The 14,031-nt window shown below is 41.5% G+C and overlaps 1 protein-coding gene across 1 annotated transcript; it reads right to left on the reverse strand.

The window, feature by feature from the left end:
* Positions 1-333: 333 nt before the first annotated feature.
* On the reverse strand, positions 334-13,636 carry VMA21 (vacuolar ATPase assembly factor VMA21). The gene is made up of 3 exons (XM_054996442.1): positions 13,462-13,636; positions 10,837-10,946; positions 334-9,379 (listed from the first exon to the last, which is right to left on the reverse strand). Exons 1-3 carry the CDS (start codon positions 13,512-13,514, stop codon positions 9,237-9,239), a joined length of 306 nt encoding a protein of 101 aa, XP_054852417.1. The 5' UTR covers positions 13,515-13,636; the 3' UTR covers positions 334-9,236.
* Positions 13,637-14,031: the final 395 nt, after the last annotated feature.

Here is a 14,031-nt window from a genome sequence, read left to right on the forward strand (position 1 = left end):
GATCCTACTTATTTTGTATGGGAAGCTGGCATGTTTCCTTCATTTCTATCTGTCACGCTGCCTTTTTGTCTCTGTGTTTGGAGATTTAGAAATTCAATGATGAAAGGGTTTTTGGTTTTTTTGCAGACTCACATGTCACAAATTTCCCCACACAGCAATACCATATTACCATTTTAAAGGGGCAATTAAAATAGTACAAAACAGTATGCAAGCTTTTGAGTTCTCCAGAACTTGTCAGTCGATGTCCCTTTCCTGGGCATGATGGAGAAGCCCCAAGTCTGCAGCTTGGAAAGTAGAAAACCCATTTTGAAAGAAAACACACACAAACACACATCAAAACAGCCTTTTAATTAGATTTGCAGACATAAAGAACAAAAGAATACTTGTCACAAACGTAAGTTTCCAAGCACTTTCAGTATGTACAACTTTTCTTCGGGTTTCTTTTGTCTCCCCACAAATCCTCCTCTTTCCTCAAAAGGAGTTTGAAAACTCTCCCAAACTTAAGGCTTTGACCAACTTCTGATTATACCTGGGGGAGCTCCAAGGGTGACACCCAGTGGCCAATAGGAGAATGAGACTGTACTACGAAGACACTCCTGCCATTGACGTCAATCGTGGCCTGCCAATCATACCCCCCCCCCAAGCTCTCCCATTTCATTTATTAAAAACTTACGTCCTGCCTTTCCTGAAACGGGCTCAAGGTGACTCAGCATAAAACTTTACAATATCCACAGAGGCAACAACAATAAAATCACAATCAAGCAAGAAAAATATATACAGAGACATGACTTTTAAAAAAATCTTTCAAAAACAGAAAACATTTTAAATCCCTTGAAAACAATAGATTTGCACCTCTTTCTTGGAGTCTGTGGAGGCAAAGCCTTATTTTCCTCTCACACCTGGTTTCTAAGGGGCCAGATCCAGGCTGTCCTCCAAACTTGCATGAAACTTGCATGCAGGCATTTGCAGTGAAAAAAGAAAACCGAGCCCTTTCCTGATGGGCTGAAGCATCCGCGGCTGGTCTCCAGGGGCAACCAGAAGAATGGCTTATTTACCAGCAAGAAAATGACCGAGTCCATCTTCACCAGGTTATTTTTTAAACTTCTAGGCTGCCTTTCAGCCAAACAAAACCTCCACCGCAAAAAGCAGAATGTGGCTAACAAATACAAAAGAACTCGCACAGAGGCCACTGGGCACAAAGGGTGAAAGCAACTGGTTGTTAGTCTTTCAAAAGGAATGTAAGCCTCAACTACTCACTCACATTACCCTGCGTGACAATTTTGACAGAGGGGGAAAACTAAAATCTCCCTCTTTGTCTGAATGCATTGAAGGCAGGCAGAATCAGAGGGCATGGCTCTGCATCAGTCAGGCACTTGCCGCCGCTTAGGATGGGAAGAGCTCCAAGAAGACAGAGGGGAAGAATGGTCTCGCTAGACCAGACGAAGGCCTATCCGGTCTACTATTCTGCTTCAAACACTGCCTAGCCAAAGGCCTGCAGTAGCTCACAAGAATGATATGAAGACAACAGTCTGTACACAGCACTAGCACCTGCAGGGGCTGTGGCTCAATGGAAGCGCGTCTGCTTTTCCTGCAAAAGCTTCCAGGTTCAAACCCTGGCATATCCAATAGAAGAGATTAGGTGGCTGATGATGTGAAAGTTCCCAACCCGGTACCTTGGAGAGCTGCTGCCAGTCAGAGCAGACAATGCTGATGTGGATAGACCAGTAGCCTGAATTAGTATAAGGTAGCTTCCTACGTCATGCAGATATTCAGAGGTGTACTGACTCAACATACGACGTTCCATTTAGTTATCATGCACAAGGAGTTTCCTGCTTTCACACTCAGAGCACTCCCTACTATAAAGGCAACAAGAGCAGTTTCTGCTTGTGCAGAGCCCTGAATGTGCATCAGTAATGCTGGATTCAGGGCACGTATCTTCACTACGTTGCAACTTTCAGTCTTTTTAGTATCTGCCATACCAAAACATGATGGTCCCAAATCATCTGCAGCTGAAGCACTGTCCCCCTGAATTAAAAATACATACTTCCCTTATAACGGAAAAGGTTTTCTTACATGGTGGATAACAGGAGTCTGCCCTATGTCACTGTATGAGTCACTGTTCTGGGCTGACCTCCTTGAATGCGAAGGGGGTCTTTGGATAATTCAGCCTGCAATCCTAGTAACACTTTCCTAGGACGGAGTAAGCCTCACTGATTAAACTTGGACTTACTTCTGAGTATATGTGACTATGAATGCTCCATCAATCATGCCCAGCGAGAGATAAGGAAAAGTTACCAGCCAATAGCAGAAGCTGTTGGGTGGGTGTCTGGGGCTTCCAAAAATCTTACAAGTTTCTTGAGGCTTTGTAGTTGTTCTCTCGCTGCATAATAGACCTCCCCAGCACTGTGTTTGGAAATTTATGCTATAATAAAACACAAAACAAGAAAACTCCCTACCTTGGGCTTTCTGTATTGTACACCTTCTTCATTCCATTAACATGACAGCCATTTGATCATCTTCCCCAGCTCATTCACATTTTATAAAAACCGAACAGGATTTTGCTCATCTTAAATTGCAGATAAGTCAACTAAAGCTAATGCTGAGGCACTCACACCTTAGGAAATCATTATTTTTTGTTTCTCAAGAACACGTGATTATTTTTTTAAAAGCTCACATTTGACTTATTAACCATGGACAGAACAGAAATATGAGGGCTTTGGCATTACCTTCTGAGTCATGTCTGTTAGAGGATGCAGAAAGCAGCCTCATCTCACAAAAATCAATTTATTGCGTCTATTGTACAGCTCAGAGAGAGATGGGCTCTTGAGAATGAAAGAGATTAAGGAAAAATAGTTCCACAAATAGTTCAGAAAAGAAAGGAAAAACAAAAATAATCTTTTGAGGATCAGAGAGAAAAATGCATGCTAAAAGCAGGGAAGTCAATATTTAATACCTGCAAATGAAGGCATAAAAGAGCACACAACAGCAAAAACATTCGCTGAATATAGATTTTATTCATTCAAACAGCCTTTTTAGCTCACTGTTAAGTTGAAATGCCTGAAAAAATATGGGAGGCTTCCCCTTATGCCAAAGGAATCAAACTCTATAGGGCTGTGTTGAAAACACGTCCTAAGTTTCACAAGTGATTACAGGTCTTAGCAAAAGACCCTTTGCAGCCTTGCTGAACCTGAGATCAGAAGAGCAAAGGAAGGGCCACCTCCAGTTTCAAATCATACATGAACAAATTACATAACATTGGTCCCAATACCAAACCTGGTGGGACCCCACTGCTCAATTCCACCATTGTAAGAACAGTCCATTTATTCTTACTCTCGGTTTCTTCCTGTTTAACTAACTTTTAATCCATAAGAGGACCCAACTTCTTATCCCATGACTGCTAAGCTTACTCAGGAGCCTCTGGAAAGCTACCTTGTCAAAAGCCTTCTGGAAGTTCAAGTATATATCTACCAGATCCACATGCTTGTTAATCTGCTCAAAAAAACTCCACAAAGTTAGTGAGGCAGGACTTCCCTTTGTAGAAGCCATGCTGATTTTCCCTCGGTAGGTTTTGTTCCTCAGTGTGCTTAATAATTTGTTTTTATTGTATTCATTTATATCCTACCTTTCTCCCCATTGGGGACCCAAAGTGGCTTACATTACTCTTCTCATAAACAGAGTAAGAAATCAAACCTGCATTGGCCACATCCAAGAGCTAAACTACACGAGATGAATTAACACAAGGATGCTGAAGTGAAGGGAGATGCAACAGAAGTGTAGTTTGAATTTCACCTCTCTACAGAGCCAGCAAACTTTGCTCCTCAGAGGGTTTGTTAATTTCACCTCTCTCTCTACAGAGCCTGCAAAGATCTCTCCTTAAGAGGTTTGTTAATTTTCATTTTGCCTTCCCAAAGGCTTTGACAATTATTAACAAACCCTCTGAGGAACTATTTTTGCTCTGTTGAGAGGCGAAATTAACAAACTCTCTGAGGGATCTTTGCCAGCTCTGTAAAGAGAGGTGAAGTTCAAACTATGCTTCCTGGCAAACATTGTGTCTCCCTTCACCTGAGCATCCTCATTCAGTTTGTCTCATGTAGTTTAGCTCCTAGTCTTCCACCCTCGCCACTATACTAGTTTCTATTAATTTACCTGGAACAGATGCTAGGATAACTGGCCTGTAATCTCGTAGATCCCCTCTCTGGAGCCCTTTTTAAAAACTGGAGTGACATTTAGCACTGAGGCTGATTTTAGGAACACGTTACATATACTTGTTAGTTAGTAAATCAACAATTTCACAACAAGGAAATAACGTTTTTTGGCCCTCCTACCAAAATCTTTTCACCTACAGTGGCCAGGGATTGAATTTGGGGCCTCTGAAATCCAAAGGACACGCTGTATCATTGTGCATCCCATTTCCCAAACATTTTTCCATGGAGGAACCTCTAAATTTATCTTTCAAATCCTGAAGAACCCCTACCTTTCAAAATGTTTTACAGGCCAAAAAAGGTTTGAGGGATATTTGGAATTTTTTCATGGTATTATCAGTTTTAAAAATGCATTTATTCCACACTTTTTCATGGAACTCTTGACAATGTCCTGAGGAACTCCACAGTTCTGGAGACCCCTGGTTGAGAATAATGATGGCCTGCACTAAAAAGCCTACTCTGGCTCCCTCTGGTGGTTAATATGTCATCATGCACTACCCAGAGATTTTCAACACTTGTTATAAGAGCTGTGAACTTGTTAAATACAGTTCCTGCACCACTACTACACACAATGAAAAGCGTCCGGTGCACATTTGCTTTGAGTATATTATTAGACTCCACACAACATACAGAGGACCACTTGAGCTTATGACACATGAAACATATTAATTTTTTCCCCTAGGGAGAGCTTGCTGTAGGTTGAAGAGCAAGGGTTTCCATTGTTCTTTTGCTACCACACTACGGAAATAAAGGTCACAATTCTCCATATATGACGTTGTCTAATGAAAATCATCCTTGAAAGCAAAGCCGCTACCTCATTCTGCTTTAGCTAATGATGCCAAGCACGCTCAGGAGAATGGTCAGGCCCTTCAGAGAGCATTTCCGTTCAGATCCCCATAAAAGCTCCTCCATTCCCATTCAAAACACCGTAAGAGAAGGGGTGGCAATTATAAATGAGGTCAACTGGTAGCAAAAAAAAGAAAGGAAAATCATAGTGGAAGTCACAGTGTAAAATAAGAAGCAATTTCAGAGAGCTCATCTAAACCACTATGGGTTTTTTTTTTAGTAGACAATACTTAAGGAAATTGGAGGTAGCCCAGAATTTGAGGGTCAACTGGCACTACCCTGAAATCAGACCAAAACCTGAGTTCAGGGAATGTAACCTGAGTTTACCCATGTGATAAAGGGATAGCACTCCTGCCTCAAAACCATGCATAGCTCCTGGTTTTCTAATACAGTCTTGGGGCTGTGTCTTGCTGAGCAGCAGATGTGGTGAACCTGCCATGCTTCACTGCATGGTCAGGATAATGTGAGAGTGGATTTGCATGATCTTTCTGCCTATGACATGTTATGAGCTTATTTGTAGAATGCTCTTCAACACTGTTCACTGTTTAGAGTGGAAGGGGCTTCCCTCTCTCCAACATGCTTGGCTTGGGGATACAGGGGCATCTGTGGAAGCCTCTCTCCTCACACCCCCTTTCAATCAACAAGAGGGAAGGCTTTCTGTCACAGACTTGCTCCCAAAGGGGTCTAAGACCCACAAACTTGAGAGACCATCACTTCCTGTATAAGCCTGCCCTGGTATACTGCTCCCTCCTTAAAGCTGTTCTTTTGCAAAGGGCATATGATTGCCTGACACTTCTCAACCTGTTGTTTATTCCAGACTCTGTGTGATTTTTTTTTAAATCTCTGTAATTTGTTGTATTTTCAGTTCTGGTCTCTTGTAAGTGGTTTTGGACAGGTTTGGAGGGCCATAAAGAGAAAAGACAGGGCAGTAAGAAACACTGAACATTCGGCATTTTTAGCCAGTTCATGCCTCACTTTTTATGGGCAGTCTTTTAACAAAACCCCAAGAAAACATCCTTATTGTTGAAGTTGGAAATAAGGTCAAAGGCTGCATTTCAAACTATTTGACTTTTTATTCTCGTGCCATTTGAGCGACAGCTATCAAGAGATGCATCTCTGAGGCCTGACACAAATCTAACCCTTATTCATGTGTCAGGGTTCTGCTAGCTGGCTGGTGGCACATTTTTGCTGCGCAACAAACAGAGGGCAACTAAGAAACGAAGACAGCACCTTCAACCCAAAGACAACTGCCAATACTCAGCTCCCTGAACTTGCATTCAAACAGATATTTGAATATTTGGAGAAGTGACTGATAAATTCAAGTTTTAAATGTGTTAAAATACTTGCAGGAAGCCCTTCTGAGAGTTTTTACCTTTTGCAGTAGACAGACGAGGCCGAGTTTGCCTTCTCAGGGGTGGCATAATGCTTATGGGGCTTGAGTTTTTTTCAGCATCTCATTGCATTTTTTTCTGCATCTCTTTCATCTGTATATAGTAATACCTTTTCTTTGTCCTGCATTTGATTTAATATGTTTTGACTATGACTTTGCTTCTCCCTTGGATTGTTTAATTTCCTTCAGATGTCTTCTGGCCTTTTGACTGTTGAGATACATTTATGGTGTTGAGACTGAAATGCTGCTATATATTTTGACTGTGTTTTAAGTTAACTTAATGGTTATTTTAATTTTAATATGATTTAATAATAATAATAATAATAACAACATTAAATTTATATACCGTCCTTCAGGACAACTTAACACCCACTCAGAGCAGTTTACAAAGTATGTCATTATTATCCCCACAACAATCACCCTGTGAGGTGGGTGGGGCTGAAAGAGCTACAGAGAACTGTGACTGACCCAAGGTCACCCAGCTGGCTTCAAGTGGAGGAGTGGGGAATCAAACCCAGCTCTCCAGATTAGAGTCCCACTTCTCTTAACCAGTACACCAAATTGTAAATCTGTGATGCTGTAAATATATTTGTACTCTCCTTTGAATTTTAGAGAGGCATGTTAGGATTTAAATATTTTCAATGAATAAAATAAAAATATATGTGAAATGGTTCTGGGCCCCAGCAATTGCTCACCACTACAAAATAAAGAAACAATTTAAAATATCATGCACACGGACTGTTATAATGACGGAGGTGGGGGAGGGAAATGGCCCACAAATTCTCTTTAGCATTTGAAATCCTGATCTACATAAAAGAGCTCTGGCAGCTATAAGGAAATAGTTATTAAAAACAGAAAACAATAGTCACATAAGAAAAATACTGTCTCAGACATCAAGCTTGCTATGAATGTTACATCATGTCTTGGCTGTGGGCAGTTCTTATCTGAAGGAAATGCATTCTTGTTGTCTTGTGTTTAATGCAAATATATAACAGAGAGAACCTAGGATACCCATTTACCTCATAATTAATATCAAAGAAAGTCATCTGGAATATAATAGCATGAATAATGGACCCATTGCAACATATCCATTTTACAAGCAATGATACAGAAACAATAACATAACAGTCCTTCTGGATCATACACCAATATTATATCTAGTCTGATACACCCTTTAAAACAGTAGCCAATCAGATGTACTTAGAAGTCCGAAACTTCCCCGTTGCCCCAAGTGACTGGTATTCAGAGGTAAATTGCCACTGAACATGGAAGTTCAAGGAAGTCGTCACAGTTAAAAGCCATCTATGGGCCTATTCATGAATTTAAATCAGTGTCCATCACTGTTTCCTGTGGCAGTGAATTCCGCAAGTTAATTGCACACTGAGCAAAGAGTTCAATATCTGCATTTACTTGGACCCACTATTACATTGTATTAAAAAGACAAAATAAGCTTGCAACTCAAAATGGTTACAAGTCCATTCTTGAGTATACCACCAATGAAAATTACCAAATAACAGCTTCATATATGAGGCTTTTAAAGAAACTGATGCTAATAACATTTCTTTAGGAAACCAAAAAAGTCAAATGTGCCCTATCAGCACAGGAAGAGGCCTTCACCACTTGATTCTACAATAAACTATGCTAAGTGGACACTAAGAACTAGCAGAGTGAAAATATCTGTGGACAGTGCCACTCAGTTTGCTCAAGATGAATTCCAGGATTCAATTGTATCTATCTGTACCAACTGTCTGATACACTTTCTCCATGATTTCAAAAGCTGCAAAAGCACTTGAGAGTCTACAATTATTTTAAAGCAGCAAGACCAGGTTTGGGCCTGCAAAAGAGACAGGAAGCCTCACTACACTGCTAAGAAGCTGAGTGTTGTCCATGCAAGCTGTTGAGTGAGGTGACAATGGGAAATGATGTTACTATTGCAATGATGTTAAAAACAACAGGAGTAGAGTGTCAACACAAATCAAGCAGATCTTTTTTAAAAAGCACATTGCAGGTCTCAGCACCCAACACATACTTCTGGTTCTGGAATACCATCATCTATGTCAATGTTACTCTTAAACAATCTACCGTGTCTTGAGAGACTAAATATAAAATGGAGAGACGTTTCCAAACATCCTATCATTGGGAAAAAAGTGTATCTTGGAAACAAGGATCACTGCGTTTAACACACCTTGCTCTTTGGATGGCAGGGCATCTTATGCGATGAACTACCACGCAGAAACATAAGTCTGAATTTATGAGGTGGCAGACTCTCAAACTGATGGACAAGACACAGATATATCATCACTTTCCTTTCAAAAAAGGGATGGAAAGACTAGAATCAGTCAAGGACCTCCTACGTATGCTCAAACTAAAAGACTAAGGAATCAAATCTACATCACTTTCATCCATTTGCAAGCCAGACTCTTAGTGGAAACATTTGAAATTCTCAATTCACCAGTTTTATTTTTTGAATTGTCCAGATGTGGATCTAGTCATTGTTCTTGACAGCTTAACAGAAAGAAAACTAAATATGTCACCTGAAATCAATTTGTAGGATCAAAAATTCCCTTCTCTTACACTGTGACTCTTCTTCCCAACAGGCAAATTTTGCATTCAGTGAATTCACAGCTATTGTTAGACAAGCTACGGGACTACGGGGAGCAGCAAATCTTGTACTACTCAGCAAAGGAGAATGTTTGGAACTTAGACGCCTCGACCTCTACACATCATTACAATGTACTCTTTGAGACTGCACTCCGTCTGCCAAGTGTTCCTTTGTGTGACAGCGTGCAATGCTGACTTTAGTCCTGCTTGCCTTCACGCCACTGCTGTGAGCCTTCGTTCCATGCAACGTAGACAAAAAGGGCAAGCACAACATGAACAGCAACCACAGCAACTATAGCAGCATAAAAATAGCTGTCCCTGTTGGACATTCCAAGGGTGTCTGAAAGAAAGAGGCCAAAAAGAATCAAGTAAGAGACTGGTATACACCTTCAAAGTGTTAAGACTAAATTACCTTTGTAGAGACAAAAGGCAATTAAATAAACTTATTTATTTACTTTATTTATACTCTACCTTTCTCCCTGACAGGGATCCAAAGCAGCTTACATAACTCTCCTTCATTTTATCCTCACAACAATCCTGTGAGGTAGGTTAGGCTGAGTTTCTGTGACTGGCCCAAGGTCACCCAGCAAGCTTCCATAGCAAACTGGGGATTTGAACCTAGGTCTCCCAGATCCTAGTCCACCACTCTAACCACTATGCACACTGGCTCTCACTTGCTTATTTTGTATATATTCTAGTGCTTTTCATCCTGTCCTTCCTCAAAGAACTCAGGGTGGGGTACATTGCTCTCCTTTCCTCTAGTTTACCCTCACAACATCTTTGTGAGGTTGGTTAGGCTGAGACAGTGACTGGGCCAGCCAACTTCATGGCAGAGTGGGAATTGAGACTTGTGGCATCTGGCCCACTCAGTTTTGCAGGTACTTTTTAAAACCTGAGCAGGCCCAAAGCTGTGAGCCAAAGGGCAAGAGTGAAAGAATTCTTGTCTCTTAGCATGGGGTTTTCAGCCTGCAGCCCATGTGGAGACTTTGCTGCCTGAATAGCATCAAGGGAAGGAAAGACTTTTACCATCTAACATGACTACCTCACAACAACGAACTTGTGAGGTAGGCTGGGCTGAGTTTGTGATGGGTCCAAGTAAGCTTCCATAGTAGAAGTGGGGATTTGAACCCAAGTCTCCCCAGATCTTAATCCAACGGTCTATCCAGTATGTCAATGCCTGGAATTTGTTCCTTAAAGAATGTCTTGGGAACACCTCTCTTCCTTAGAGAAGAAATTCTGTGTCCTATTTTTTTTGCCTATTTATTTAAATGGTTTTGTTTTGTATTTTTAACTGTAGTTTTATATTTTTTGTAAACCCTTTTTGGTCCCAACTGGGAAGAAAAGCAGAGTAAAAATGACAAAATGAGTATCTGATGAAATGAGCTCAGGCCCATGAAAGCTTATATTGCAATAAATGTGTTAGTCTTTAAGGTGCCATAGGACTTGTCTTTTGTTTTAAATTCAGCCACATTTGTAGATTTCTGACAGTCACTTCAGCAAATTTGAGACGTTCATAAAGCGTTTCTCCTTACAAAACATGAATTCAGGAAGTATGACAGCCTGAAGGTCAATTTTTTTTCTTATGAAAGAAAGGGTTAATTCTTTTTAACTATACAAATGACTTAAATCCTTCTCTTTTGTTATTTTAAGTTCCTAGAAAAAATTTTAAACAACTTATTTACCAGGCTGATCACTATATTTCAGAATAAGTTATAGTACATGCCATTGGAATAAAACTGTGAATCATCCAGTTCCTTTCAAAGGAAGGGGGCACAGAGTTCTTAAAAAGACAATTACCTTCAAATACATACACCTTGGATGAGAAATACAGTCCAATGGGCAGCAAAATCATTAAAGTTGTGAAGAAGAGAAGTGTCCTTAGAGTGGCTGCTAACGAACCTTCTGTTCTGCAAGTGGTAAGTCACACAGAAAAATAAGTCAGCATCAACTAGACATTCCCAGACAATTGTACAAGTCATCAGCTGATTGTTTCAAAGACAACCAATAACCTTTCCATTTACTCAGGACGTTTTCAAAAAAGCTCTAGAAAATATTTAATCAGCCTGTTCCATGGAAAGTAATAATTAATGCCAATGTTTTTATTGAACAAAAACATAAACTAATGGACATGGTAAAAGAAAAGTATATCATGTTGTTTAATTTAGAAAATACACTGTAACTTTGTGAAAAGTTATACAACTTTACAAAGAGAATCACATTTACCTAATATTATATTTCAGGTATATATTAGAACCAGAATTGCTTAGTGACAAGTTGCAATGATGAAGAACCTACACTCAAGCAGGACATGAAAGGATGTATCGATCCTATTAAGGCCACAAGGACAAATTCTGTCAGAAACAGAGCCTATTCAAAAATCTCCCCTGTAAAACCACTGCGGGTATAATATTCAATCTTGCAAACAAGAAAGCTCTGCAGTGTCATGGGATGGGCTGCTACCTGCTTTGTTTAGGTATTTATACCAAAATAAAACAATCCCGCTAAGCCTGAATTTCAAACACTGCAGGAATCAACCAATACTTTTGGACAGTGAAAACTGACCCAAGTGGGTGGCTTTTGGCTTACACATGGAGCTGAAAGGCAGAAGAATGTTCGCTTCTTGCAATCTAAAGAGCACCTTGAACAGCTTAAGCTTCTCAGTATGAAAAGCACAGCAAACTTCCAGACCTCATCAATCTTCATTTATTTTTGTGACAAAATTAATTTGCACCAGTTTTACATCTGAAGCCGAAATAAATTACATTGTTTAAAGCCAGAGGTAGGTCTAATTGAAGAAGCAAGAGATGCTTTACTCTCTCCATAACTGTCACTTACTTTCCCATGGCCCACTCAGCCCTCAGTTCAGTAGGGGGGGGGAGTGACACTGGGAGAGAGACTGCAAGGAAAACAGCTCAACGCTGGGGATGGAGGCGGGGAGAGAGAACAGTAATAACTCTGGAGACACTTTTGTCTTAAAAATCACTATTGCACACATGTATGTGATTGGAAGAAGCCTAGATTTAAACAAAACACTCTGCAGATGTCACAATATTTTAAATCCTAGAAGTACCTCATGTTGCACCTTTAAATAAAAGGGACTAAACCAATTTTGAGGACAGGCTTATCAACATCAGCCATGACAGCTGATGTTGTCCAGCAAAATGGAGCCTCTAAGACCAGAGACAGTATACCTTTGATTATTAGATACTGGAGCCAACAAAACAGGTAAGTCATCACCTTCATGCCCAGCAAGGTAGTTTTTGAATTATTAAGTGTTTAACATACACTGGTTTTATAGGAGGGATTGGGGGAGGGGAGTTGCCATAGGCCCTAGCCATTGGCCCTCAAAGTATTACAAAGTACCACATCCAACGTTCTTTCCAAACACTTTTCTTGCCCCTTGCTTGGCAACTAAAGGGCAAGCTGGTGCTCCTGTGGGGCAGGATTTGGCTTGGGGATCTCAGCTCCAGATCCCGATGGAAATATATAAAATATATTCCAAAGTTATGTGTAGGATACAATTGCATTTAAACAGAATTCTGTCTCAGTGAAACATCTGAGACCACCTGATACTGCAACACAGCATAAGTTAAGTGAGTGCATATCTGATCAGTAATCTTGACACACACACACACACAGTCTAACTAGCAACAACAACAAAAGAACACCTAGTACAACAGCCTGACAAGCACAAAACAATATTCCTCTAAATATTAACCCAATAACATCAAATTTTGAGTTATGAGCTAACCATGGACTTATTATGCATCATTCACCGGCTCCAAACTTTTCATTTAAAAACTCTGCATCATGAGTTTTTAAAATTAGCCACGACTGTGGAGATTGGGGAAGGGGGCTGTTTTGCTTTAAGTAACTATTTTTAACATGTATACACATGCCCATATTTCATTTGTTTTTCGTTTGTTCGTTTTGACAAAGTTTACATTAAAAATACTACTTTAAAGATATTCTCAAAGCCACACCCAAGGGCACAGCATTCTTCCGTTTCCTTCTATCAAGTCCTACCTTTCCAAAGTCAGGGTCCTCTCTTTCACTCATCCATCCGCTCCAGACCACTTCTCCTCTCTCAGGCCCATCTCAGACGCGCAGCAGAACCAAACCTCTCCCCCCCCCCTTCCCCACTCGCCTCTAAACTTTTGTGTACACACACACATAGAGGGGAGGAGGGGCGTCCCTGAGAAGCTAGTCATCTACCTGCAGGGAGGTTTGCAGTGCAGTTTTATGAACAGTTACTCGGAGTAACTCTTCTCAGGATTACAGTAGGGGTCTTCGGATTCCCCCCCCCACCCACCGAGGTGTCTCAGTCCAGCAGACCCCCCAGCGCCGTCAGGCAGGAGGGACTCCGCTCGGGCTGGAGGAGCCGCGGGAGGCCGCGCACCCGTTTCTCCCCCCACCTCTTACCTAGGCTCAGGCGGCGCCAGCGCGTTCAGCGCCGTTTTATCATATCGGTCCATGATGGCCACGAGCCGGGGAAGCCGCCTTCTCCAGCCAAGGCGCACTGAGGAGACGGGAACCGAAACTACCACAACGACTTTTCCACTCAGATGACACAACCCGCCCAGGCCACCGTAGGGGTCCTCCTCACGTAAGACGGGCGGAACGGAAAGGAGAGGAGACGAGAGCGGCGCCTTCGGATATTCCTAGACTTACCCAAAAATGCATTTTGGCGTTTCGGCGCCCCAACGAAGCTGCGGCCTGAAGGGTCGAAGCAGCCGAACGTCCGTCCAGGTCCTTTGCGCTGGCGCGTAGCAGTCGAGCAACAGGGCAGGCGCTTTCGAGAGTCAAGTGCCTGCCCTGTTCCCACTTCTTCGGGTGGGATTCTAGATTCCTTGGATCTGAAGAAGGAGCTCTGGCTCTGGGAAGCTCAGACGCTGGAAAATCCTTTTGGTCTCTAAGGTGCCACTAGACTCAAATCCTGCTGTTCTGCTGCAGACCAACACGGCCACCCACCTGAAACTATCCACCCAGCAG

This window comes from Eublepharis macularius, chromosome 13 (genome assembly GCF_028583425.1).
Source record: "Eublepharis macularius isolate TG4126 chromosome 13, MPM_Emac_v1.0, whole genome shotgun sequence".
In the NCBI taxonomy this organism is placed as follows: domain Eukaryota; kingdom Metazoa; phylum Chordata; class Lepidosauria; order Squamata; family Eublepharidae; genus Eublepharis; species Eublepharis macularius.